Source organism: Oryctolagus cuniculus, chromosome 3, assembly GCF_051225735.1.
Source record: "Oryctolagus cuniculus isolate XC-2025 breed Fujian yellow rabbit chromosome 3, ASM5122573v1, whole genome shotgun sequence".
In the NCBI taxonomy this organism is placed as follows: Eukaryota; Metazoa; Chordata; class Mammalia; order Lagomorpha; family Leporidae; genus Oryctolagus; species Oryctolagus cuniculus.
Window position 1 is genome coordinate 157168917 of NC_142869.1, and position 26831 is coordinate 157195747.

At 41.9% G+C, this 26831-nt stretch overlaps 2 protein-coding genes across 4 annotated transcripts in view; one reads left to right on the forward strand and one right to left on the reverse strand.

Moving 5' to 3' along the window:
* The window catches only part of FAM3C (FAM3 metabolism regulating signaling molecule C), a 54358-nt gene extending 29812 nt beyond the window's left edge, over positions 1-24546 (reverse strand). For 2 of the 3 annotated variants that reach the window (XM_051848906.3, XM_051848903.3), the window contains exons 1-3: positions 24419-24546; positions 11835-11889; positions 6961-7065 (exon numbers count right to left, since the gene is read on the reverse strand). In XM_051848906.3, the coding sequence (XP_051704866.1) occupies positions 6961-7065; positions 11835-11847 (118 nt within the window). In that variant the 5' untranslated portion in view covers positions 11848-11889; positions 24419-24546. Of the gene's footprint in view, positions 1-6960; positions 7066-11834; positions 11890-24018; positions 24097-24418 lie in introns of those variants that run through there. The other variant, XM_051848904.3, reaches the window with a different exon arrangement.
* The window catches only part of CPED1 (cadherin like and PC-esterase domain containing 1), a 587225-nt gene that overhangs the window by 425419 nt on the left and 134975 nt on the right, over positions 1-26831 (forward strand). The window lies entirely within an intron of this gene.

Below are 26831 nucleotides of genomic sequence, written 5' to 3' on the forward strand. Positions count from 1 at the left end.
TCCCAGAAGGCAGTAGCTGACCACTGCCAGAAACTTTCATTTTCACCGTCACACTGTTTCTATTTTGGTTACTAAACATTTAAATCCCAATGAGAAAGGTAGCCTATGAGCTCATCTTTAAGTGACTATGAACAGAGACTTTGGTGAACACGGGTGTGTAGAGCATGGTGTTGGGCACACAGGACTTTCAAACCCAGCTTAGTGGCTAAGAGATTGGCAGGATGGAGAGAAAGGGTGATGGGGAGCTTTAATTTCTCCAAAATAGAAATGTGCTGGGTCTAATAGAAAAATTAAGGTCATTCCTAAAGTGTTATAATTCATCAACTCAAGGAAGCCAGAAGGTCAAATCTTAACTTGAATGCAAGAGATCTCAACTGGGCATTTATCACAATTAACACTTATGAGCTTTTTTTTTTTTTTTTTTTTTTTTGACAGGCAGAGTGGACAGTGAGAGAGAGAGACAGAGAGAAATGTATTCCTTTGCCATTGGTTCACCCTCCAATGGCCACCGCGGCTGGCGCGCTGCAGCCGGCGCACTGCGCTGATCCGGTGGCAGGAGCCAGGTGCTTCTCCTGGTCTCCCATGGGGTGCAGGGCCCAAGCACCTGGGCCATCCTCCACTGCACTCCCTGGCCACAGCAGAGAGCTGGCCTGGAAGAGGGGCAACTGGGACAGAATCTGGTGCCCCGACCAGGACTAGAACCCGGTGTGCCGGCACCACAAGGCGGAGGATTAGCCTAGTGAGCCATGGCGCCGGCCTATTAAGAGCTTTTTAAATGCACTTGCATCTGACCCTAGCCCAACAGACTGTAACTCAGGTCATCAAAGTGCAGTGGATGGCCACTGCCTGATTTGGTTAATGAGTATGCAGTGTGATAAACACCAGCCAGCTGCCTGACTACACATAGTCCCTCAGTTTTTATTTCTGTAACATTGTGAATTTCCTGTAAGTCAAACTAGGGAACAGAAAGTTGAAGCTGATAGTACCTAAATGATTAAGAAGAGGACAATTGCCGGCGCCGTGGCTCAATAGGCTAATCCTCCACCTTGCGGCGCCGGCACACCGGGTTCTAGTCCTGGTTGGGGCGCCGGATTCTGTCCCGGTTGCCCCTCTTCCAGGCCAGCTCTCTGCTATGGCCAGGGAGTGCAGTGGAGGATGGCCCAGGTGCTTGGGCCCTGCACCCCATGGGAGACCAGGAAAAGCACCTGGCTCCTGGCTCCTGCCAGGATCAGCGCGGTGCGCCGGCTGCAGCGGCGGCCATTGGAGGGTGAACCAACGGCAAAAGGAAGACCTTTCTCTCTCTGTCTCTCTCTCTCACTGTCCACTCTGCCTGTCAAAAAAAAAAAAAAAAAAAAAAAAAAAGAAGAGGACAATGACCAAGTAAGCAAAGCCTTAATAATGCAACAGAATACTCAGAACATTATGCATCACTAAAGTCACAAAATCCACAGTGTGATTAAGAGTACAAGGACTGGCTAGCGCCATGGCTCAATAGGCTAATCCTCCGCCTTGCGGCGCCGGCACACGGGGTTCTAGTCCCGGTCGGGGCGCCGGATTCTGTCCCGGTTGCCCTTCTTCCAGGCCAGCTCTCTGCTGTGGCCCGGGAGGGCAGTGGAGGATGGCCCAAGTGCTTGGGCCCTGCACCCCATGAAAGACCAGGAGAAGCACCTGGCTCCTGCCTTCGGATCAGTGCGGTGCGCCAGCCGCAGTGCACCGGCCGTGGCAGCCACTGGAGGGTGAACCAACAGCCAAAGGAAGACCTTTCTCTCTGTCTCTCTCTCTCTCTCTCTCACTGTCCACTCTGCCTGTCAAAAAAAAAAAAAAAAAAAAAAAAAAAAAGAGTACAAGGACTAGAAATTCTCCACTCTGTCCTAGGCAAAGGTGTTATCATCAGACCCAGGTGTTACAACTCTGGTGGAGGAACGTTGTTCGAATCAGAACTCTGGTCTACCTGACCTGTGTTAAGGAGACTCTAACAGTGTTCAGCTAACAGCTCATTCACATCTGCAGGGCACTCACTTCAGTCCAGACTAATGATTTCATCATTGTCACTGTTTTAAGGATGCAGTGAGGACAGAGCAGTTGACTGATTTGATTTGTTCTAGGTCATCACTGGGAATTGGCAGAACTAGTTTTCAATGACATACCTCATCCTAGCACCCAAACTCCTGTTACACCACCTCTGAAAATGGCCCTGTCTGAGGTCCTGCAATCACATGCACAAAACCTGCCGGTCTTGCCAGGAGCAGGAAGCCAGGACAGGAAGACTCGGGTTCAAGACTAGAGACAGGGAATTCAACAAGGACAAAGGACGCCACTTAAGTGATCCAGATATAAAAGGGTAGGAAAACCTCCCCAGACACATATACAAAAAGGTAGTGACTGTGTGTTTGAAAAAGGTAGACAGATACACCAACTACAGAAACAGCACTGGCAGGACTTAGGAATGGACCAGATGCAGAGATGACAGAAAGAGAGGATTCAAGGATATTGTTCAAGGATTTCGCTTCAGAAGAGTTAAGTTTTTCAATCGCATGAGCCAGTGAACAAAATACCGTATCTGCACTCAAGATGCTTATAATGTGGAGAGGAGATGGATGGGGATCAATGGTGAGTTCTGTGTTGGACCTGTTCATTTAAGATCCAAATGGAACAGGTTAAGGGACAGCTGTCCATGGAATCCAAGGATTAAGGTAACTTGGAAAATTAACAAAAGGGTGAGTCATCCAAGGAGAGGGCTGAAGAGAGAATGGGGCCGAGACGTCAATAAACACATAATGACCTGAGCAAAAGGAACTTTAAGAACCTTGGCTGGCGGAGGAAAAGGACACAGACAGGAAAACAGGGATTAGTCTCTGAAACAAATTAGCTTGCTTGTAAAATTCAAGACAGAGTAAGCAGCAATTGCTACTCAACTTAAATATCATTTACCAGGCTACAGTTCTGAGAAAACCCTTTCTTAATCATCAGGCCATGAGCTCCATTTAATTTGTGTACAAATAAGGGAAGAAGGGGCTTTAAAGTAAAGAGACTCTCGTGAAAACTTTTCTTTGTATTTTTACCCAGTACACATCAAAACTCAACTTCCTCTACCAGGCCTTCAATACTAAGGATATTAATACCTGGCGGTCAAACAGGTAAATTCATCTTAGCAAATAAAAGAGCATTCCTCAAGTGTACAGTGCTAACACAATCTGAAAAGACAAGCATCCCTCCTCTTCTACCAATTCCTACTTCTCCAACCACATGAAAATTTTAATCTTTAATTTTTAGCAAGATTTACAACATTTCCCTTCAAGGAAGAGTAACAATAAATCTAATTTTTGCTTACATTACTTACCAATTTTTTAAATCTAAAAGTGTAGAAAGAACAGTAAGTACTTACTGTAGCAATATATACAAAAATAATCTGGACTGTGTTCAGTACATTGACTAATTCAGTATCCATGCTAAAAAACTAACACTATATTAGATCACAACCAGGAGTAGGACTGGCAGATTTTATCCATGTCAATATCCTGGCTGTGACATTGTATAGTTAAATAGTTTCATTAAATGTTATCAATGGAGAAACAGAATGACATGTATGCACGATCTCTTGAGTATTATTTCTTCAAATGCAGATGAACCAATACTTATCTGAAAATAAAAAGTTTTATCTAAAAACTTTTTAAAAATCACAATCTCCTCATACTTTGAAATACTAATTGCAAGCAAATTTTGCATTCTTTCTTTCGAGGAATAACTCTGCTTTATATTTCTGAAACAACAGTATGTAACAAACCAGATATGGTTTATAGAAAACTACCAAGTAAGTCATTAGATCAACAAGTTGAAAAAAAGGGAAAACTACTCACTAAGAGAACTATAGTTAAATTGCATGAATCCCTAAGGCTCTGATTATAGACACAAACTCTAATGCTGGGCCAAATGTGCTACCTTTTTTAAATTATGTTAGAAGGTAAATCAAGTGGCAAAGATAACCATAACTATCTTTGCAAAGAGTATGAAATGAGAATTAAAATCCCACAAATTACATTTTTATCAATTCAATGGACTGAAATCCAATAATGTTTCATAGAAACGCTGTACTACTTTAAATACGATGTCAAAATAAACCATTTGCACTAAGAATGCCTAAATCTAAAAGATAAAATGCATATAATAAAACCTTGCAGGTTCTTGACATTATGAAAAATCAAAATGAAAATTAGGAGACAACTCTTCCAGTTCAAGTACAGTTCAGTATTTGTTCACAGCTCTCTGCCAGTGCCTAACTTTCCAGTGATTTGGCTTTACATGAATCCCACTCTGGGAATTCCCAAATCCTCAACTACCCACATTTACGTTCACTCAATCAGTATTTGAAGAATCAGCACTAGCTGCAGGGTGAAATATCAAGGTATTTTTGTCCTCAAGACTTACTCTCAGGTCAAAAGACACATGGAAGAGAAAGAAGAAGAAAAGAAGAAACTATAAAAATCAGTGGTAAACTGAGAGACTTAAATACTATACAATCAGAACAGTTCAGAAAAGGAGCAATGCAGTCTGTTAGACAAACAGGAGCCTCCACAGAAGGGGTATTAGTGCAGAGATGTGAAAACTGAGAAGGATTAGCAAGTGACAGGATGAGCAAGTTGTGTGGGGTGAGGAATGAAAATGAGCAAAGTCCAAGGAATCAAAAGAGAGCCCGTGGTTTGTGCCTGTCGATGGTGGGCATGTGGGCATGAGCAGTGTGTCACCCAGGGGGTAGAGAAAGGAAAAGCTCGTGTGCTATCCTAAGCAAAGAGTTGGGATTTTACTCTGTGGGAACCGGAAGTACTGAAGGTCCACATGTTTCAAGAGAATGGCTCTGGCAGAGGTAAGACAGGCAGACGGCAAAGACTGGGAACAGACATACAGCTGTCACAAAGATGTTTACAAAAACAGACCAAACGAAAGGTGAAGATGCAAACCAGGGCAAAGATGGGAGATGGAGCGCGAGGGCGGACGGCAGTGTCTGGAGGGGATCGCCAGCCGTGTGTGGGTAACGACTGCCACACTGTGCTTCCGCAGCCTCCTAGTCACTTCTCACAACAGTGGGCCTTTCCCAAAGCACCTTTTCTCTTTGTCCCAAGTCTCACGGCTTCCCCTTTCCTAAGGACCCTCCTTTTCTTGCTGGTTCTGTTTGACCAAATTTTCACTCAAGGCCTACAGACATGTAGAAGTCTGTCCATCACTTTACAAAGGTAACACATGTGCAGCATCCGTCTGTATCAAACTATCATCCCATCAGCTTATTTCCTCACCCCCAACGTTTCTTGGAAGCAGCAGCTATAAATGTTGCTTTCCAGGGCAACCCTGAACAAGTCCCAATGGCCTCCGTGTTGCTTTTGCCACACTGTCCAAATGAAAATAGCTGTGCTCTGGGCACTAGGTAGTCCTAGATGTACACAGGACTGAAAAAGCATTCTGGACTCACACTCTGCAATGACCACTTGATTCAGGAGGAAAATAACCAATCCATAAAGAGAATGCCTGAGAGGGAGGGCCTTATTACCTGAAAAGATGAAAACTTGTAAGAAGAGGGTCTGAGAACTTTGACTAGGATTTACCTCTGAGAGATCTCTGATACGGAAGAGAGCACCATCAGACAGACTGTACCAGTGTATTCAAACTATGTGGGATACAAACGGCTGAATCCAGCGCAACACAAAGCAGCACTCTTAAGTAGGCATCCTCAGAAAAGTCACCTGAGTATGTTTACAGAGATTCCGAGGACCACACATCAGATGTGTCCAAAGTCTTGACATGTGGCCCATGGTCGGGACTCTCGGCACCATCTGGGAGCCTGCCAGAAATGCAGAATCTCGTGCCCCTCCCCAGACTGCTGAGTTAGAATCTGCATTTACCAAGATTCTCTGGAGATCTGTTCGACACTGAAGTTTGAGAAGCACTGGCATAAGAGCATCTCGCCACAGATATGAGAGGAAATGAATTAGGTCTTGATGGTCCCTTTCAAACGTTAACTGTGAACCACAAAACGCATTAAGCCAGAGCTCTCAAAGTTCTCTCACTTAACTTTCGCCTGCTACCTTAAATTACTGTTTCCAGGTTTCACAGTCTCATTTTCTCATGCCTGAGTTTTTTAATAGTTTAAATAATACTTCAGGCAAAGTTAAATCATTATAAGAAAGATCTGTGAAGACAGCTTTACTAACTTCAAACAATGAAGACCTATGGTTTCCAGAAGACATTCAGAATTACTCTTGTATAAATTTTAGGTTTAATATAAATAAATATGTTCCATTTTAGTATGTAAACATTAAATTCTATTTTTCACTTCCATAAAGATATATCTACAGAAGAGATACACTTAGCACGTAATTGAGATTCAATTAGATATTAAATATAGCCATTTAAAATAGCATTAAATGTAACATTCCTATAAAAACATTTCAAATGTTACAATATTAAAGATTTTGTTAAAAAACTGAGCTAATGTTTCTCATACTGATACACTTAAAATACAGAAACAGGTAAAAAGAAAAATATCACAGAAGGAAAATACCATGGCTGATAACTAAAATGTGCTGATGTGACCATAAACACTTGGCAACTAAGGGCTAGAATTGGCTCCCAAGTTTTCTAGCAGTCAACCGAAACAGAGAAGCAACTTAAAGAGTATTCCACCTTCTAGAAGCTGCACTTAGAAGTCCTGATTAATGCCCGTAAGCATGTGTAAAACAGACTCTGAAAAATGTTCAAAATGAAGGACAGAAGATTCATGCCTTACACAGGTTTAATTCTAAAACTTCTTATTTTATGTTTTAAAATATTCTAATGAACCATTTTACCGATACAAAAATTCCTTCTCTAGAAAGACTAACTAACACCCATTGACTGAATGCTGAGAACTGACAGAAATTTAGAGAATAACATAAAAAATAAGGTGTAAAAAAGGAGAAAAATGAAACTTACCAAATAGATTTCCTAAACTCGCATCCATTTTTATTTCAAATACTTGAGAAATAACATAAAATGTGAGTAAAAATACTGCCACAGCTACCACCAACTTTGCGGCACCTGGATAAAGGCAGAAATAATTCAACATCAGTTTACAAGCCCGCAAAACTTGCTATGCAATTCTATGAGAAGTGCATGTTTGGGTGTTGCGTTCCTATTTCTTTCCAACATAAAGGGAAATACTGTTCAGGGATGTTGCAGTAACTCTGGACTTTCTGGAGATACTAATGTCAGGATGAACATTAAGCAAGGAGTTCTCAAGTGAGATGCAACACATCTCCTCCTGGTGTGGTCAACAAGTCTTCCTCCTCATACCTGCTAAGACAAGCCTTCACTGCTCAGGAAGGCGTAATCTGGCATCTATCACATATATTTAATGCACTGAGCTATATGGTATAAGGACAGCCTCTTATTTTTTATGACTTTATACCTTTAATCAAAACCGAGTACCTTACAAATAGCACTGGCATTATTGCTTAATATGAATCATCTCTCATGTTTTTTTCACCAGAGCTAAATAAATCTAGGATAGGAAAAGGGAAAGTACAAGAAAGGAAATGGGAAATGACATGAAAGAATTAAGTTCCTCTTACTCAGAGGATTCCAGGGATATCTCAATAGCTTATAGATGAACAGTATTAGTGTTTGCCTCTGCAATCTCCACTCTCCTCTACTGCCAATGGCTTCATCTGCATAGACGATCATCTTTCTGTCCTTAAGGAACACAGAAACTGCCCAAGATTACAGATTAATTGGAGGCCAGGGTCCTAACAAACCTGGCAGTCTGCCCGGCCCTCCCCCCTTCCCCCCCAACACCAGTGACCACACTCCTCTGAAAAATCACCAAGCTCAACTTACTTGGTAAGAAAGTTAACACACACACACACACACACACACACACACCTTCATTCTAATTTCATAAACCTATAAGAATAGACTACAGACTCAGAGGGGAGGCTGTGCACTGACCACACTCGGAAAAGCTGAGGGTGCAGAGGCAGCAGCTTCTCAGAGTTGACTCACTTCTACTTGGAAACACTCTTGACAACGGCTCTGCAGGGGGTGGGGGCTTATGGAAAAATCTGTTGGCTTCCTCAAAATTTTGCTGTGAATCAGAAATTGCTCTAAAAAGTCTTTTGTATAGAAAAGAAACTCTCTATTATTACAGAAATGATGTGGCAATGAGGAAGTCTAACTAGAAAACTAATCATCAACTGCCTCCTTCGTCTATTTACTACATCCTCCCTGGTTTTCAAGAGCAACTACAAGGTATTTTTAGTGCAGAAACACAAACATTCCAGGAGGCTTTAAACAGATCTCCTAGGATGCAGCAGAGTGCTTCATCTGCTTTAACACTCTCAACAACTGTTTGCTAGACACATGAAGGACAACAGGTGGTAGAGCCATCCTCCTCCATCATTTAAGATCACTTAAGACCAAGACAAAGGCTTAAGGATTATATATGACATGACAGTCTTATCACCTTATTTCTAATAATCACCCACAACCTGATATGGAAAGCAGATATGAGGGTACTTCAAAAAATTTGTGGAAAAATGGAATTAAAAGATATTTATTTGCGTGCAAGAAAATTTTTAAAATCCATGCATGGCTTTTCAATAATATGCATTTTCTTTTTTAAAAATTCATTTATTTATTTGAAAGTCAGAGTTAAAGAGAGAGAGAGAAGAAGAGAAGGAGATATCTTCCATCTGCTGGTTCACTCCCCAAATGGCTGCAACAGCCAATGCTGGCCCAGGCTGAACCAAGGAGCTTCATCCAGGTCTCCCACATGGGTGGCAGGGACCCTACTACTTAGGCCATCTTATGCTGCTTTTCCCAGGCCATTAGCAGGTAGCTGGATCAGAAGTGGAGTAGTTGAGGCTGGCGCCGCAGCTCACTAGGCTAATCCTCCGCCTGCGGTGTTGGTACCCCGGGTTCCAGTCCCGGTTGGGGCACTGGATTCTGTCCCAGTTGCTCCTCTTCCAGTCCAGCTCTCTGCTGTGGCCTGGGAAGGCAGTGGAGGAAGGCCCAAGTTCTTGGGCCCTGCACCTGCAGGGGCTCCTGGCTTTGGATCGGCGCAGCATGCCGGCCATGGTGGCCATTTGTGGGGTGAACCAACGGAAGGAAGACCTTTCTATCTGTTTCTCTTACTAACTCTGCCTGTCAAAAAAAAAAAAAAAAAAAAAGAAGAAGAAGTGTAGCAGTCGGGACTGGAGCCAGCACCCATACAGGATGCTGGCATTGCAGGAGGCAGCTTTTACCTGCTCTGCCACAGCGCTGGCCCCAATAATATATATTTTCCAAGGACTTTCTGAAGATTCCTTGTATATGAAACCTTCACTATTCAAGATTGAGATGTCAGAATGACTAAAATACCAAGTTTGTAACATGAAAGTTCTAGACCAAATACTACCAAGTTGACCCTGAGCCTACACTAAACATGTTTTATACATATACACATATATAGTAAATATATGTAATACATCCTCACATATAACACAATGTGCCTACTATACTCATAAACTGAATGTTATAAGCATAGTCTTATTTTCAAAATCTTTTCAAGATACTATTTTCACTATACAAATAAAGAAAACAAGTCTTAAATTTCAGATCACCTGCCTAAAGTCATAACTGCTTAATGGTAATAGTGAGTCTTAAACCTAATACCTAATCACTCATACTGAGGATCAATCAGTGGAATTAGGAGCAAGCAAAAACTCCAAGGGAGAGAGAAGTGAGAAGTAGAGACACTCGGCAGAGCCTCTGTAATGGTGAGGTCTGAAATCCCTCCAGGGTGAGTCTGAAGCCAGGACCAGCACTGGAGGGGCTCAGCCATGCCACACCGTGATGTCCACTCTAACTCTCCAAGGGATTCACTCTTACAGCCAGGGCTGCACTGATTTGAGTGTGTCCCTATTTTTCAACAAACAAAAACAATAAACTTCAGATGTAGATGATTCACCAGGAGAACAATTTATGTCTACAAGGATATTTCAAAGCAACAAGATTCTTTTTAATTAGAGGAGATTAGTTAAAAGCAACAGAGAGTTAATTTTTCTTTTTCATTTATTAAAGGCAGCCCTTAAGACCTATGCTAGAAACAGTTCCAAATATAAAATGACCAATGAGTGAATAATTACCTATCAATTAACCTGGGCATCAATTGTCAGAATCAGAGAAATGCACTAGATGAGAAAGTTAATTTCCACTAGAAGGAATTTAGAATTATTTGAGAAACTTTTCGATAATTTCACACCACCATACTTAACTAAGTACTTAAAAAATCAATTGGAAACATGGTACCACAATCTGCTACACAAAGATCAACAAAAGAGTAAAAGAAAAAGGAAAAAAACAAAGCTTTTTTTTTTTTTTTCCACACCACAGACAAGCTGCAGGTTTCTGGGAATATTTGTCTTTAAAAACTGTATAACTACTTAAACAAGGCAAAGAGATCCAGTTTTTCAGATTTCAACAAAACCATTGTTAACAACCCAAAGTTATCTCAGTTTAATAATCATGTTTCATCAACTGCATCTGATTCTACACAACTGTGACCAAAGGAAGAAGATACCACCTTGACTTCAGGCATTTCTCAGAGAGGATCTCGTGGGAAAATAATTTGGTTTACTGGTGAGAAGATGATAGCATATTATATTGTATTAATTATATATTAATATATATTACATATTACATTATATTATAGAAAGACTAATTATCTTGATTTTGAAGAAGTACAACTGATCACACAGTAGAAATTTCTATGGAAAGAAATGCTTGGACTTTGGCTGCAGAAGTGGGGAAACGCAGTGTACTTCTATTATACAGGTAGGAAGAAGGCATCAGCCCCTGCAGTCACACAGATCTTTTTATAATGCTTAGACATAATTAATTTAGTACTATGAACACCCAATGACAGTTTTCAATTTCTTCCTCCAGTACACTGCTTAAGGAACAAATTGACTATAATATAAAATCTAATAAACAAATAGCCTCACTTAGGCAGACTGAATTGACAAATACTGAGAAAGACAGATATTTTACCGAATCCTTCATATACACTAGTTTTAAGTGAATACATAAGAGAGATTTAAACTTTAAAGTCATTTATCTCTACAAGATACAACATTTACCATAAACAAAAATCAGCCCTCCAAGGTTTTAAAAATCATTCCATATTCCCTATATTCCATATACAGAATAGCATATAAATTATATATATATATATATAAACACACACACATGTACATGGAATAATATATATATATATATATATATATGGCAAATGAGATCAACATTTGGGAATATAGGCATGGACATTAGGCCTATCAATTAAAACTCTAGGTAGTGGCAGTTGGGTTCCTCAGAGACCCAGATTAAGTTTCCAGCTTCTAGCTTTGGCCCGGTCCAGCCCAGCTCCAGCCACTGCAGTCATTTGTGTAGTGAACCAGTGGACAGGAACTCTCTGTGCCTGTTTCTCTCTTTCAAATAAGTTTTTTAACTAATAAAAATTTTTAAAAGACTATAAATACAAAAATTATTTGGCATAATTTCAACAAAAGGTTTGTCCAAAGAAACTTACTTAATGCTCACTAAATGTCCAATTGTGATTTGCTGACAACCTAAAAAAATCAGAACGCTAAAAATTGCTTCATGTGTTGTATTTCAGCTTAGCACTCAATACAGAAAAAACTATTACCTTGTGTCATATTCCAGCTTTACACTCAATGCAGAAAAAAATTATTTACCCTCTCCCTTTGTCATTACTAAACAAACAGGTTACACAAAAAGCAAAATTATTTCTACCGAATTAAATGTCTTACCTGCTACCCTCATGTTTGGTTTTTCAGTGTATGGCACTTTTCATTAAATAAGCTCCTAAAAATCAAAAGAAAAGGCAAACATCATTAAGTCTAGAACAAACACTGCTCCCTAGATTGAGTTTGATTTGGAGTACATATATTAAACTAATTAAATAAATGTCATGACATTTCTAAGCATTCTACCAATATTGACATTTAATGAAAAACTCACTGAGCCTGTTTCCTTCACTGGACCGTAAAACTTCAAGAAGGGCCAGCGTCTTACACTGCTGCATCTCAGCTCCCCAAGCTGAATGAACAAATGAGTAGAAACCAACCATCAAAGTGGCAGGGCTTGGCCTTGCCTCTGGCTCCTGACCCCGGCATCTGCTAATATGCACCCTAAGAGGAGGGAGGTGATGGCTGAAATCACTGGGTACCTGACACCTATGTGGGAGACCCAGATTAAGTTCCAGGCTCATGGGTTCCTGACCCAGCCCCAGCAGTTGTAGGCACTACTGGGAGTGGACCAGAGGATGGGAGATCAGTCTGTCTGTCTAGTTAAAAAAAGAACCTGCCATCATTCAATCATGTAATTATTATTCTCAGTGACTATGCATCTGTAAGCCACTTTCAGTATTTAGTTCCAAACCTTCAGTTTGCAGATGAGGTAAAAAGAGGTTAAGCTGCTTATCTAGTCATAGAACAAATTATTTGCAGAAAATGGGCTAGAATTTAGGTCAGCAGGCTCACTCCTGTACATGATGGGCACTCAGAGAAAAGTCATCTTATTTTAACACCAGAGTCCCCTCTTCCTCTTTATATTTTTGTTTTTTTTTTTGCATTCTTTTTTTAACTTTTATTTTTGAACTTAAATTTGTAAAACAGTATGTTCACAAGCATAGAAGTACAATTCTAAATATCCCAGCCATCATCATTATTAACAGAGTAATTCTGTAATACAAATAAAGAAACTGTTCTTTGATATTATTGTAAAATCACAAAGAAATAGACACAGAAAAAAAACCCTCCATGTGTATGTGTGTTTAAGATTAGTGAAATTTTAAAAATAAAATGAAAAAGTAAATGAGTTTGATGGGAAAGCTATGTTCAAGTTTAGCTAGACAGATTTCAAAGTCAACTGCTATTGTAAAGAAACTGAATTCAAAAGGAAATTTTAACGAAGCAAATTAACCAGAAACATCTATTTCTACTTTAGGTTATATTTTGCTACTTAGATGTCAGTGTCCACGTAATGCCTAGACTGCTTCGAATGTAAACAATGGCACACTTCTGAAGAAAGAGAAAGCAAAGTGAGCCATGGTTTTCTTTCTGACTGGAATCAACAGGGAGAGGGGTCCGGCCATCACCAAAGGCACAAGGCTCTTATTCCAGATCCCCATCTTCCATTACAATCTACTCTGAAGAAAGCATCAACCCTTCACCTGAGCTCTGCATTACTGCTTTTGTTTTTCTTTGTTATCTGAATACTTCCACATAACAGGAAATGTCACAGTTAGCAACTATTTAACTACTTAGCCAAGGCCTGGAAAATACTAAAAGGAACAAGAGACATTAAAGTACCCACAAACCATCTCATGACTGCAGGAAGAAATTCCTCAGTTTTGCAAATGAAACTCTCACGTGGTTGTAAATCCTCTTTTGATTTCAGCTAAACTGAACTGTGCTATCACAACACACACATTACCTCTTGGTTACTATTCTAAAACAGCTTTAGTCTTATCTGAGTGGGGATCTAGGAAAATTCCTTTGAAAGTGTGATAAGCTGTTGGGCACTGGACATCTACTATTTCCTTTTGTGGCCAAAGCTGTGTAATTACAATCACTGTCTCATACATCTATCCCCTAAGTTTGTCACTTAAGTTTGTAACTACACTCATCACTACTAAGACCACAATATAAGCAACTCTGTCAAGCTGAAGAAAACTGTGTTCTATTAAAATTTCTCAGAGAATTAACATTTAGTAGAATCTCTAAATTAAAATCTCATCATGGACCAGCAAGGTGGTACAGTGGGTTAAAGCCACTGCTTGTGACACCAGCATTCCCTAACAGAGCACTGGTTTGAGTCTTGGCTGTTCAGCTTCATGTGAAATGTGCCTGGGAAAACAGTGGAAGATGTCCAACTGCGTGGGTGCTTGCTACCTACGTGGAAGACCAGGGTGGAGACTCAGTCTCCTGGCTTCAGTCTGGCTGGCTCAGCCCTGGCAGTTGTGGCCATCTTTCTCTCTCTTTCTCTCCTTCTCTCTCTCTCTCTCTCTGATGCTCTGACTTTTAAATAAATAAAACTCAAGTGAAATCTCAGCCACAAGGCATCTTTGAGTCTAAATCAGCATAAATGGGTAGTGAATGTACCTGAGGACAAATCCTGGAGCATACTTACCACATGCTAATTCCAAAGCATCCCCTACTTGTCTTCTCAGGAAGACATTCAAAAACAAAAGAAAATTTTTACATATTGATAATCTTAGTGGGGGAGGGTGAAGCAAGAAGTTAATGACACCTCCAGGGGAGCCAACAACAACCAAATAGGGATAGAACAGGTCCAGGAATAAAAAGCCTCTGCTAGAAATTCAGAACCCTAACCGAGAGGCAGCAGTAAAGGTGTTGATAATTTTTCTTATATATATATATATATTCATCAAAAGGTGGCAAGATAGAAATTAAAGTCATTTACCAACAGTATTAGTGGCAAGAGGGTATGTTTAAGACAGAAGAAAATAAAAACAAAAAAAGAAAAAAAACTTGAGCAAGTACATTTATGAAACAGCTTGCTCCAAAAAGTGTAATGGAGGCCAAAACAAGTTTCAGTGTTTTAGGTAAATCTACACACGACTGACCCCAAACGGTTTGCTAATATGTGACATGCACAGTCATCTATCTGCATGTCCTTAGATTAGGGCCACCATGATGTCCCTGGCAATAAACTCCCAACCTGCATACACACTTAGGTGTGAGACCTGGACAGAACAGTGCCTCTACCAGCACCCCAGATCCTCATACTGTGGGACCTGCTCATCTCTACTACAAAGTCACCGCTCCAGAGTTTCACAGTTTGTCAAAATGACTAAGCTTGTACCTTAGAATCACCCAGTCAGAAATGATACAAAGTAACCACAGGAATACACCTTGTTGATTTATTTACTATTAACAAACAGTTAAATCAGAAGAAAATACTACAATGTATACTCCATAAAGGTAGAGGAATGATCAGTCAATTCAATCTAACTTTAATCCACTACTGGCCACTAACAATTTTAGCAGAACCAACGGAGTAAATTCAGATTATTCTAATAATATTCCTGTGGGCTGGCACTTTTTAAGAGTACTATGAAAAATAGGTCAAAGTACAAAGAGTCAGATGTAACATGCAATGCTGAATTCTACGTGTTAACCTGACTGGGCCACGGAGTACTAATTATATATTTGGTTAAACATTATTCTGGGTCGGTCTGTAAAGGCTTCAAGCTGGGAGAACACCTTCGGACACAGACTGGACCTATACCAGCAGTTTTTTTGAGTCACTTGCTTGGCAACTGCAGATCCTGGATTTCTCTGCCTCCCTAACTGTTGAGACAACTCCTTATAATAAATGTATATTTTATATATATATATATAAATCAATATGTATTCATAATCACATATATTTATATAATCATATATAATTATATATAAAATGACAGACCCACATATACATAGACCTAATTCCAGCTACATATATATTATAAATAATATATATCTATAGCTAGATAGAACCCGGTTGAATACAGACAAGATCTGAATGCAAAAATTTAAATGTTTATCACAAGAGTATTAAAAGTAAAAAAGGAAAATGAGAAAATACTGAAATCCAAGTAATGGTACCAGTCCCTAAAGTAAATTACTATGATGTTGTAATTACAAAACAAGAATGTATTTTTAAAAACACTATTTGCAGTAAATGGCTGCATTTAGGTAAATATAATACAAGTGTTGGCAAACATACTCCACAAAGGCCCAGACGGCAAATACTTCAGGCTTTGCGGACCACACAATCTCTCCTGCAGCTACCAGCAGTCCCAGCTGGGTAGCAAGCATAGGCAACATGTTCAACTATATTCCAATAAAACTTTGTTTATGGATACTGAAATTTGAATTTTATAGAATTTGATGTGTCACAAAATTAATTCTTCATTAGAGGTTTTTTTTTTTTTGACACATTTATAAATGTGAAACCCAATCTTGGGTGGTCAGTCGTACAGGCCTTGGGGAAGTAATTTGCCAACTCCTGATGAAGAGAAGTAACAATTTTTTAAAATAAAATTTTAAAAAGAGGGGAGAACAGAAGAGTCTGAAATTTTTTGCTGGGCTCCTTGCAGGATACTTAAATTTCATATGGCTTCTATGGGTCATCTTAGAAGTGTTACTTCAGAAGTAGGACAGGTTAAATGATCCTAAATCCTATGCTGTATAAGACATTTGCATAATCAACTGCTCTCCAGGGAAAACAGTATATATTCTGTGAGAAAACACAGAATGGATCCTCTTTAAAAGGAAGGGGAAAAAAATTCCTCCCTGTGGCTGAAGCTGTCCATCTACATAGGAAAGGCAGGGTAAGTCTACACTCTGAAAGGTCTCCTAGTCAGTCCCTGGAGTTACAAAAGAAACTGATAAAAATTAATCTTCACCACACTCCATTTCATTAACTATAAAGTTATGTTGATACTTCCTTTATTCAGGTGTTTATGGGAGAAAGGCTTAAAAACAGGGTGCTGGACCTGTGAATCTGATGTCTGATCAACTTTTAAAATGTCAAATATTTAACCTTAAAAAAAAACTTTCTTTAATCACAAGTTACTACTGCAGTAGACACAGAGTGCTATCAAGCACCCCATCTCATCCACCATACACACATCCTGCCAGGCTGGATGATTCTTAAAATAAAAAATGGAAAGGGGTGAGAGGGCTGCATTCACTGGAAAGAATATTAACATGTAAATATCTAGCATGAAACCTGAGCTACTATCTCTATAAATGTTAATTTCATAAGAGTTAGTGTTTTTAACACAGAATGCTTAAAAGATAAAGAAGTCCAATTAATAATCTGAGAAACTATTTAATGCTAACCATACACTCTCATATCAAATCCTACAAATCCTCTACATTTATGGAGTATAAATTGTAGTGTTTTCTTCTGATTTAATTGTTAATATTAAATAAATTCTAGAAAATGCATCTTTTTAAAAGAATCTACCATCTTAATATACACACACTCTTGTTACAGAGCTCTTAAGAGTGACATAAGGACTAACAACTAAAAAAATAATCCAAGTTTTTAAACAACCAATGTAAAACCAACATGTGTGGGTAGGGTAGGGGGAGGTGATCACTAAGAATTCTATAGAGCTAAGGATAGCCAATTTTTCAAATAATCACTGAGGAAAATGATATAAATATATCGACTGTGCAAAGTGCCCCCCTAAAAAGGTGAGACTGCAAACAACAGAGCAAAAACTTTTAAATCATAGATCCACAGTACCAATAAGTCTCTTAGAATACATTTTTAACATTCTCTTGAAACCTCGGGAAGAGAGGGATACTAATGATCTACAAGCCTGAGTTTTTAACAGCTACCTAAATCAACATCCTATGGTTTTTCTTATTAATCGTCTTAAGTAGCAGCACATTGAAATTATATTTAGAAGAAGACCAATCTCTCAGCGTAGTTAGGAAACAGAAATATTAGAAGTATACTGTGGAAAAGCACAGATGATGCTAAAGTTTCTTTAACTTCCCCCGAGAATGCTAATCAATTCTAGATATGAAACAAATTAGGATTATACTGTGGAGACTCAGTTTTCCTTCACAATCCACCATAAATTACTATATCTTGCTTTCCATACTACTATCCTGACAATGAGTGGAGCAGGCAACACTTGAGAACATTCTACCTGATCTACAGCAGCTTAAACAAACTCTACTCTTTGAAGGACCAACACTGACAAATACCCACTTGTCCCTTCTGTTAAAAACAAGTTAGTGAAGGTGCCTGGCTCAGTCTTAACAGTCCCCCCTTCCCCCACCCAGACCAACTTTGCCCCAAATACTAACAGGAAGGAGGAGCAGCCAACCCTGACGAACCACAAACACTACATTCTGAGAGCATTTTCAACATGATTCACTTCAACGTTAAAGAGTTGCACGTACAAATCCTTCAATCAATGTGAATTAGTGCTCAAGAGACCTGGAGGTCTTTTCCTCTTCAGAAATTTGAGATTTCAGATGTCTGAAACACTTTCATCTCGAGCACGGAGGATTCAAAACTAAGCAGATAGGTGCTTTGCTCTGCCTCCCCAAACCTAACACAGCTAAGCAGCTTTCTCCACCAGGGAAAGAAGGTTTATGAATCCTCAATGGGGAAAGCTCTGTTCTACCCCACAGAAACTCTCACTCGATACCCAACCAGCACCCCAGCATTTCTCCACGTGTGGCCAACTGGTGTGGAAGCTTACTGCCACAGATCTGGCGTCTACCTGACCGCGGCCACTGCATCTGAACACTGCTCCATCCAGGATGCTGTGCGACTGGGGTCCACGTGCAGGACTCAGGAGCTGGCATTAATGACTGAGGGCCAGCCCTCTACCAGACAAAGCGCAGAAATGAAAGAAATCAAATGACCACGCTGTATCTGATATCAGTGTCACATGCACTCCTTTATCTCTTATCTCCTATGCCTCATAATAACAATTTAACTTAACAGGGACCTTTGGTTCAGGCACCTAAAGACCTCTATTTATTGATTTTTATTTATTTATTTATTTGAGAGGTAGAGTTACAGACAGTGAAAGGGAGAGACAGAGAGAAAGGTCTTCTGTCTGCTGGTTCACTCACCAAATGGCCGCGAGGGCCAGAGCTACACTGATCCGAAGCCAGGAGCTTCTTCCAGGTCTCCCACACGGGTGCAGCGGCCCAAAGACTTGGGCCATCTTCCACTGCTTTCCCAGGCCATAGCAGAGAGCTGGATCAGAAGGGGAGCAGCCGGGACTAGAACCGGCGCCCATATGGGATGCCAGCGCCACAGGTGGAGGATTAACCTACTGCACCAAAGCGCTGGGCCCTACTTATTAAGATGCATACTGCTGGGGCCAGTGCTATGGCATTGCAGGTAGAGCTGCCACCTGCACTGCCAGCATCCCATGTGGGTGACAGTTCGAATCCCAGCTGCTCCACTTCAGATCCAGCAGTAGAAGATGGCCCAAGTCCCCGGGCTCCTTCACTCACTTGGGAGACTCCAGAGGAAGCTCCTGGCTCCGGCCACTTGGGGAGTGAACCAGCGGATGGAAAAACTCTCTCTCTCTCTCTGCCTCTCTGTAACTCTGCCTTTCAAATAAATAAAGAAAAAACCTTAAAAAAGAAAAAAAAAGATACATACTGCTTCCCTCATTTTAACCTATCTAAATTTTAAGTAAGGCTTTCAACCACATTTCTGTTTCGGATAGTATATAAGATAATGGTGTATCTGCAAAATATGGCAATAAAGATTCTATGAGGTTATAATTACAACAGCATGGATAGCTGAATTACTAGCATGCAAATTCCTGAGCCAACACAGACTTGGAGGATCTGAATCCCTAGGTGTGGGGATTAAAACTCTGGCACCTTTCACAGCTCCCTGGCTGACTCTCATTCACGCTGGGATCTTAGAACTTCAGAAATAAAGCAAGACAACCCAAACACACAGAGAAGGCCAGGGAAGGGGTGGGGTGGGGAGCCAAGGCAGATCTAGGCCAACAAAGCCCAAAAGTCAAGTTCATGAGGTGAGGAGTTTCATTCTTTCCCTAACAAGGAATGGAAATCAGCCAGGCCAGGTCTCCTGTGGGCGTGAAAAAGGAGAGGCAGGCAGTGAAGAGCAAGTGAGGAAAAGGAGGTAAGGAATAAAGAAGGAACTCCTGCTGGCAATGGGTAAAACCAAGTACTAGACTGAAAATTACCCTGATGTTTGCTTGCAGTTTTTCTCAGCCCCCAGAGAATTGATTTACAAGTTATAATCCAGTTGAAGAAATGACATGGTGATTAGATCGCTGTAACCCAGAGCACACACATTTCCAAAATAGAAGACAATGCAGAATGCTACAAAATGCCACCCACTGTGCTCTGCACCTTCAGAGTTCTCCACTCATTTGAAAAGCTGTAATCTGAACTACCTAAACCCTCCAGGGCAACACCCAGGGGAGGATGAATGGACAGAGGATATTACCAGGAAGAATGACAGAGAGGGATGAGGGGTTCAGGTCATGAATTGCTGGAAAAGGGAAAGATTAAAGGCACAAGCGCACATCCAGGGTAGCTGCTGTCTTACCTCACGTAATCTCACGACTATTTTAAATTATACCGGAAGCTGTATGTTCCTATTCCAAATAAATGCTTAGGGATTCCCCTACACGGGGCAGGCAGTTCACCTAGCGGTTCGGATGTCTGCATCTTGGGTCTGATGGCTGGTTCTATCTCCTGACTCCAGCTTCCTGCCAGTGCAGATCCTGGGAGGCAGTACATGATAGCTCAAATAACTGGGTTTCTGGGACCCACATAGAGATCCAGGCTGTGATCCTGCTCGAGTCGGGCCCAACCTAGGGCACTGCAGGTCTCTGGGGAGTCAGTCAGTGGATGGGAGCTCTCTCTCTGGTTCCTAAATAAATATATAAGAATCCCCCTACATTTCCACTCCATTTATGCTCTTCAAATAGTGAACATACCATTCATGAAGTAACTAAAAGCACAAGTAGTCATAATTCTCAGTCAAACCTACATGAAGAAAGGGAGAAAAACAGTGGCTCCCTCTGCTCAAAGGACAAGGATGAATATTTCCATGCTTAAGAACTGGATGCAAAACATCAGTCATTTCCAAACAGTAGAATAAGATGCTTCCAGCATGAAATGTTTTTAAAGATTTATTTACTTATTTGAAAGGCAAGTTACACACACACACACACACACACGTACACGCAAAGAGAGAGACAGACAGACATTGAGAGACAGATCTTCCATCTACTGGTTCACTCCCCAGATGGCCTCAGTGGCTAGCATTGGGCCAGGCTGAAGCCAGGAGCCAGAAGCTTCATCGAAGTCTCCCATGAGAATGCCAGGGGTCCAAATACTTAAGCCCATCTTCCACTGCTTTCCCAGGTGCATTACCAAGGACCTGGTTCAGAAGCAGAGCACCTGGACCCTAAATCAGCACCCATAGGGGTTACAGGTGGTGTCCCAACTTACTATGCCACAATACCAGCCCCAAAAGTGTTTTAATTAAATCAATTTAAAAACTCATTTTTGTTGACCATAAGTCTTTCAAAACTCAATGACCACATAACTACAGGAAATGAATGGTATCTTAGTCAGATAGTATCCCTGATACCACGGTACTACTTTAACAAATCCTGCCGCATTTATAATCAAATTCATTTCAAGAACAGACATTATGCTGGAGATGCTCCTATCACTCTCTAGCACACAGAAACGCATCAGGGTCCATCAGTGGACAAGTGCATAAACACAATATGGTATGACAATGAGATAATACACATGGAATGTATATATCAGTGGAATATACAATGGAACATTATTTAGCCAGAAAAAAAGTAACCAAGTTGGGGCTGGCACTGTGGTGTATGGGTAAAGCTGCCACGTGTGGTGTCAGCATCCCATATGGGTACCCGTTTGAGTCCTGGCTGCCCCCTTTTAATGTGCTTGGGAAAGCAGCAAAGGATGGCCTAAGTGCTTGGGCCCCTGAACCCACATGGGAGACCTGGAAGAAGCCCCTGGCTCCTGGCTTTGGACTACTTCAACTCCTGGCTTTGGATCGGCACAGCTCCGGCCGCTGCAGCCATCTAGGGAGTGAGCCAGCAGGTGGAAGACCTCTCTCTCTGTCTCTGCCTCTCTCTGTAACTCTTTCAAATAAATAAAATAAATTTTTTTTTTTTTTTTAAAAAAAGAACTGTGGGATAAATCCTGGGAATGCTGTGGTGTTTCTAGTGTGGTACTATGCACCCACCTCAAGGCACCCAAATGACCAGGTCTTACATGCCTGCTGTCAACTCAAACACATTCAACATACCCTTGTACCATGGAAGTATTGTCCAAAAAATAAATAAATAAAAGGAGGTAAATTCTATGTTATATGAATTAAATCTAAAAAGTAAAATTGGGAATTAAAAACTCACTAAAGTGAAGCTAGAAAAATCATGAACAGCAGATAAGTGAGATTAGAAAAAAGGGCAATGTAAAAAATATAAGAACTGCTTCAATCAAATGTAACAGGCCAATGAAGAGAATGAAATATTAACAGGCTACACAGTGGACACTGATTGCAACACTTAATTTCTTCTCCTGAGACACACATACATATATTTATATATACAGATATAGATATGCATGCAGCCAGCTGATTTTATTTCAATAGTTAAAAAAAAAATCACAAAACCATTTAAAGTTTAAAGATATTGGAAACCACCCTGTTCAGTTTCCTCAAACAGACTAGTGAAGCAGGGCATGGCAGTAAGCAATCTGGTCAATGCCATTCACAAGGACTAAATACAGACCTATTGCCTAAGATCTGAGTTATCTGATCCCAGGACAAGACTTCCCCTGGACTAAACTCAAAACAGGTATTTGCTGTTGTACTAAGCTCTGAGCCAGATGGATTTCTGTGAGTCCTAACACCAATTTTTTTTTTTCTTTTTGGGTCTTGCACCTTTCAAGTTAAAAAAAAGATGGGGGAAAAAAGCTTATTAAAGACTCGTTGCACTAGAAGAAATAAAATAGCTTTCTAGGGGCCCATGTCATTTTATTCAGAGAATCCATGATGTCTACAATTACTGGCACACTTCAGGTACCTTAAACCTCACATTTTAAAAATATTATTTAAAAAAATAAAAATGAGACAATTTAAAACACAAACTAGATGGTGAAAAGTATGACTCTTATGATCTCCCAGCAAATGCTACTTTCTGTCATTTAGTCACCTTTTTCCTTTTGACTCTCCAATTATCTTTTTCTTTGCAAGGTATCTTCATAAGTTATGAAGTCCTAAAGAGCTAGCAATGCTTATGGTAGCAACCCCTATTAAAACTTGTGACTGGAATAGATCATCCATGCAGTTGATTCTGAAGGTCACAGTAACCACAATGGGGATGCTGGGGAACCTGGCCTGTCCTTTGTATAAAGTCCCACAGGTGCTTCAGAGTCCCCCAGTTTGAGAACTACCACACTTTTTAAAATTACATCCACCTCTTTATATTTTTTCCTACATCGAAATGCTAGCCTTTAGTGAGCTCAGAAAATATTACATGAATCTATGGAACAAAGCTTCCAACACCTTTATAAGCCTGGAAAAAAGAAAAAATAGCCACTTCTAAATCAGCCAGTAAACTCAGGAGAGGCTGACACCTGGTGCTGGGTGTCTAGGAAGAGGACAGGTGAACAACGCGACCGAAACCAGATGCGCAGTTTGGTGATTCTGCCAACTTCTCGCTGAGTGGCATTCGTTCAGTCATTAACTTTTATTTCCTAAGTGATCCCTTTGTACTCCACAAGGCACGGTATGGCGCTCAGTGTATTTCCCAATACCTGGAAAACGTTAATCATACACCGCTATGCGGTCAGAGGTCCACGGGGTCTGGGAACCTGCTCTCAGCCTCAATCCTACTCCCTCTCTCTGGGAGCTCATATCATCTGTAACACTGGGGAAGACAGACTAAAGGGCTTTTCACTCAGTTGCTGTGAGGATTAATTTGGCACGATGCCTACTAGACAGGAAACAACCTAAGACTATTCAGAGTCATTTTATCCACCTATAACTGATACACAAAAAGGAAGAAAAAAAAAAGTCCTTTGAATTAACCAGCAGTTTCGCATCATTGGAAAAATACTATTTTTTTTTTTTAAGTAGGAGGGTGAAGAAAACACCCGAAAACAATCACAGATGGAGATCTGAAATCTTCGATGTGCCAGGCGTTACTGCTTAGATCTAGGGGCGCTAACGGTTCCGAACTGCGGGCATAGGAGCAAACCACAGGGCAAGCACAGAGTACGTGCACCAACGACACCGAGCGCCGAGGGGCTGGTCTGCAAAAACAAAGTGCCTCCCGCTCAGCACACACTCAACTTCTGCAAGCCCAGCCAACACCCCCCAACAAGAGTTCACACCAACCGCCAGCTCCATCCCCGCCGCAGCCCGGAGCCCACGCCGCGCCCCGCTCTCGCACCGGCGCGCTCCAGGGGGCCGGGCCGGGACCGGGGCGCCCACCTGGGACCCCCGGGACCCTGCACCAGGTGCAGACACCGCCCCGCCCTCCGCCGGGCCCGGGGGCGCCGGGCAGCCGCTGCCCGCGCCGGGGCGGTGGCCCGGGCTCGGCCGTCCCGCCTGCGCCCTCCCACCGCGGGACGCGCCTCAGCCACGCCGGCGCGCCCCGGGCCCGCCCCCGGCCGGCCGCCCGCCGCGGGGTGAGCGGAGCCGAGGGCGAGGGTGGCGTCCGCCTGCCCTGGCCTCCCTCCATCCATCCCGCCCCGCAGCGCGGCCGAGGCTCGGTCCGCCTCCCCGCCCGTCTCACCAGCCTCCCGCCCGCCTTCGGGCCTGTCCGCGGTCAGTCGTGCCGGAGGCCGACGGGAACGGCCGCCGCCTCCAGCTCGCGCTGCCGACTCCCCCGGCTTCCTCCGGCTGCCCCTCACCCCTGCGAGTGGCCAGGAGGAAGCCAGCTCGCCTCTGGGCCTCCTCCTACGCTTCCCCGCTGCGACCAATGAGCCCCCGCCGCCGGGAGGCCGCGCCCGCCCCCTGGCGGTGGAGGACCGAGCGGGCGCCGGGCCGGCCGGAGGGCTGGGGGGGGGGGCCGAGGAGGGGCTCTGCGGCACCGCCCCCTGCCCAGGACCCCGCCCAGGACCCCGCCTGGAGCCCTAGGTACCTGCCACGTGGGACCGGCCCCGTCTGCTGCCTGCTGGGGTCACACCGCAGGAGGGGGAAGATGTGTGGGGACCAGCCCCCTCCCTGTGCACACACACACACAGGCTCAGCCTTTAAGGCAGAGATTTGAAAAAAGTCCCAACTCAGCAGCTGGATGGATAGCAAGGTCCATGGTCCTGTCAGGCTGGGACGCAGGCAACTGTCTTTTAACTGCTTCGTGAAAGCGAGGTTGACTGCCCCTGACTGCCCCTGAAAATCCTATCTGGGCATCAGAATTCCGGCAACACTGAAGTGCTAGGTCCAAGAGGAAAAGGAGTGCTTGCATTTTGTGCTTCATTTTTGTTTAAATGATTACCCACACATCAAAAAATGATTTTCTCCTAGGTTAAGAGATTATTCTACGTTTGTTCTGGTGTTACTACAACAGAAATCCAAATATTACCCTACAAGACCTGAGAACACAAAATTATTTCATAATTCAGATCATATTCCAGAATAAGTAATAAGTACTGTTGACTACTATTACATAGGATATTGGAACCATCTATGGCTGAAAAATTAAGTTGCATTAAATAATAGTAGGTTTGATGTTGGTAGATATTAGACCAAATCTTACCTAACCTCCAAAAATGTTGAGACACACAGTGTAATGATAGGTATGGGATCTGGAATTTGCCATCCATGGTAGGGGAGAGGAAACAAGAAATACCTTTTGTGTGTCAAACACATTGCTGCGTCTTTATGTATCTGTTCTCACAATCCAAAGTAGATGTTACATGTTGTATTACTTTAACAAATCCAAAGACCAGAACTTGAAACGGAGTTTAAGCAGTTTGCTCAGAAATAGGAGAGAGTAAATTACGAAGCTGGAATTACAAGCTAATCTACATCTAACCACAAACAAGATGACACTTGCTTTATTACGGTACCCAAATAAAGAAAAACAAAACAATACTTGTTGGACACATGCCTCCCCTTAAGTCCCTCTGTCCAACTGAAGCAATTTATGTGATCCTCTTTGAGTAGAGGTCAGGCCACATTTGTCACAGAACTTTTTGCTCTGTGGTTGAATTAACCTGTATGGAAAGAACACATCATACTCTTACAGCCCCGTGCCTGAAACAGCTTCTGTGCTGAAAATCCGTTGTCTCCATCGACCGTAAAATATAGCTCAGGACCCTCTCATAGGTGATGAAACCACTAAAAGTGGATCACAACCAACATATTGTTGTTTTTGGTTCACTGAAATGGAATAGAACAAAAAGACTTCATAGTATCACTTGAGGATAGGCACTGTTCATGTAGTTGTACTGCATTACAGGTGAGTGTCTGTGTGCTTGTGTGTGTGTCTGGGTTATATTGTAAAATGTATTTCTTAATAATATGGGTTTTTTTTTAAAGATGGTAAATCACTGTGGACTTAATCAGCCAGATGTTCCACCTGTGAAAGTGTAATGATACTTCCCACTTGTGCATGGCAGTGGCTAGGAAGGCAGAAGCAGTCATCAAGATTAAGTTTCAAAAGAATACAGAGATATTCAAAGCTCCAGGACATATAAAGCAAGTGGTTGCTACCGTGTCACAAGATATTATGTAGTGATAATTGGTATTTTAAAAGCTAATGTAGGCGCCGGCACACCAGGTTCTAGTCCCGGTTGGGGCACCGGATTCTGTCCCAGTTGCCCCTCTTCCAGGCCAGCTCTGCTGTGGCCCAGGAGTGCAGTGGAGAATGGCCCAAATACTTGGGCCCTGCACCCCATGGGAGACCAGGATAAGTACCTGGCTCCTGCCATCGGATCAGCGTGGTGCACCGGCCGCAGCGCGCCGACTGCGGCGGCCATTGGAGGGTGAACCAACGGCAAAGGAAGACCTTTCTCTCTGTCTCTCTCTCTCACTGTCCACTCTGCCTGTCAAAAAAAAAAAAAGCTAATGTAAGTTTGTATCCCTTAAATAAAAGGTTTCCAGGTTTAAAAAGTATCCTTCAGAACAAGAATAAAGAAAAGCTAATGTCTGTCTATTGTACAGGTACTGTGTGCCAGGCACTTTCTCAGCATTTTATGTATACT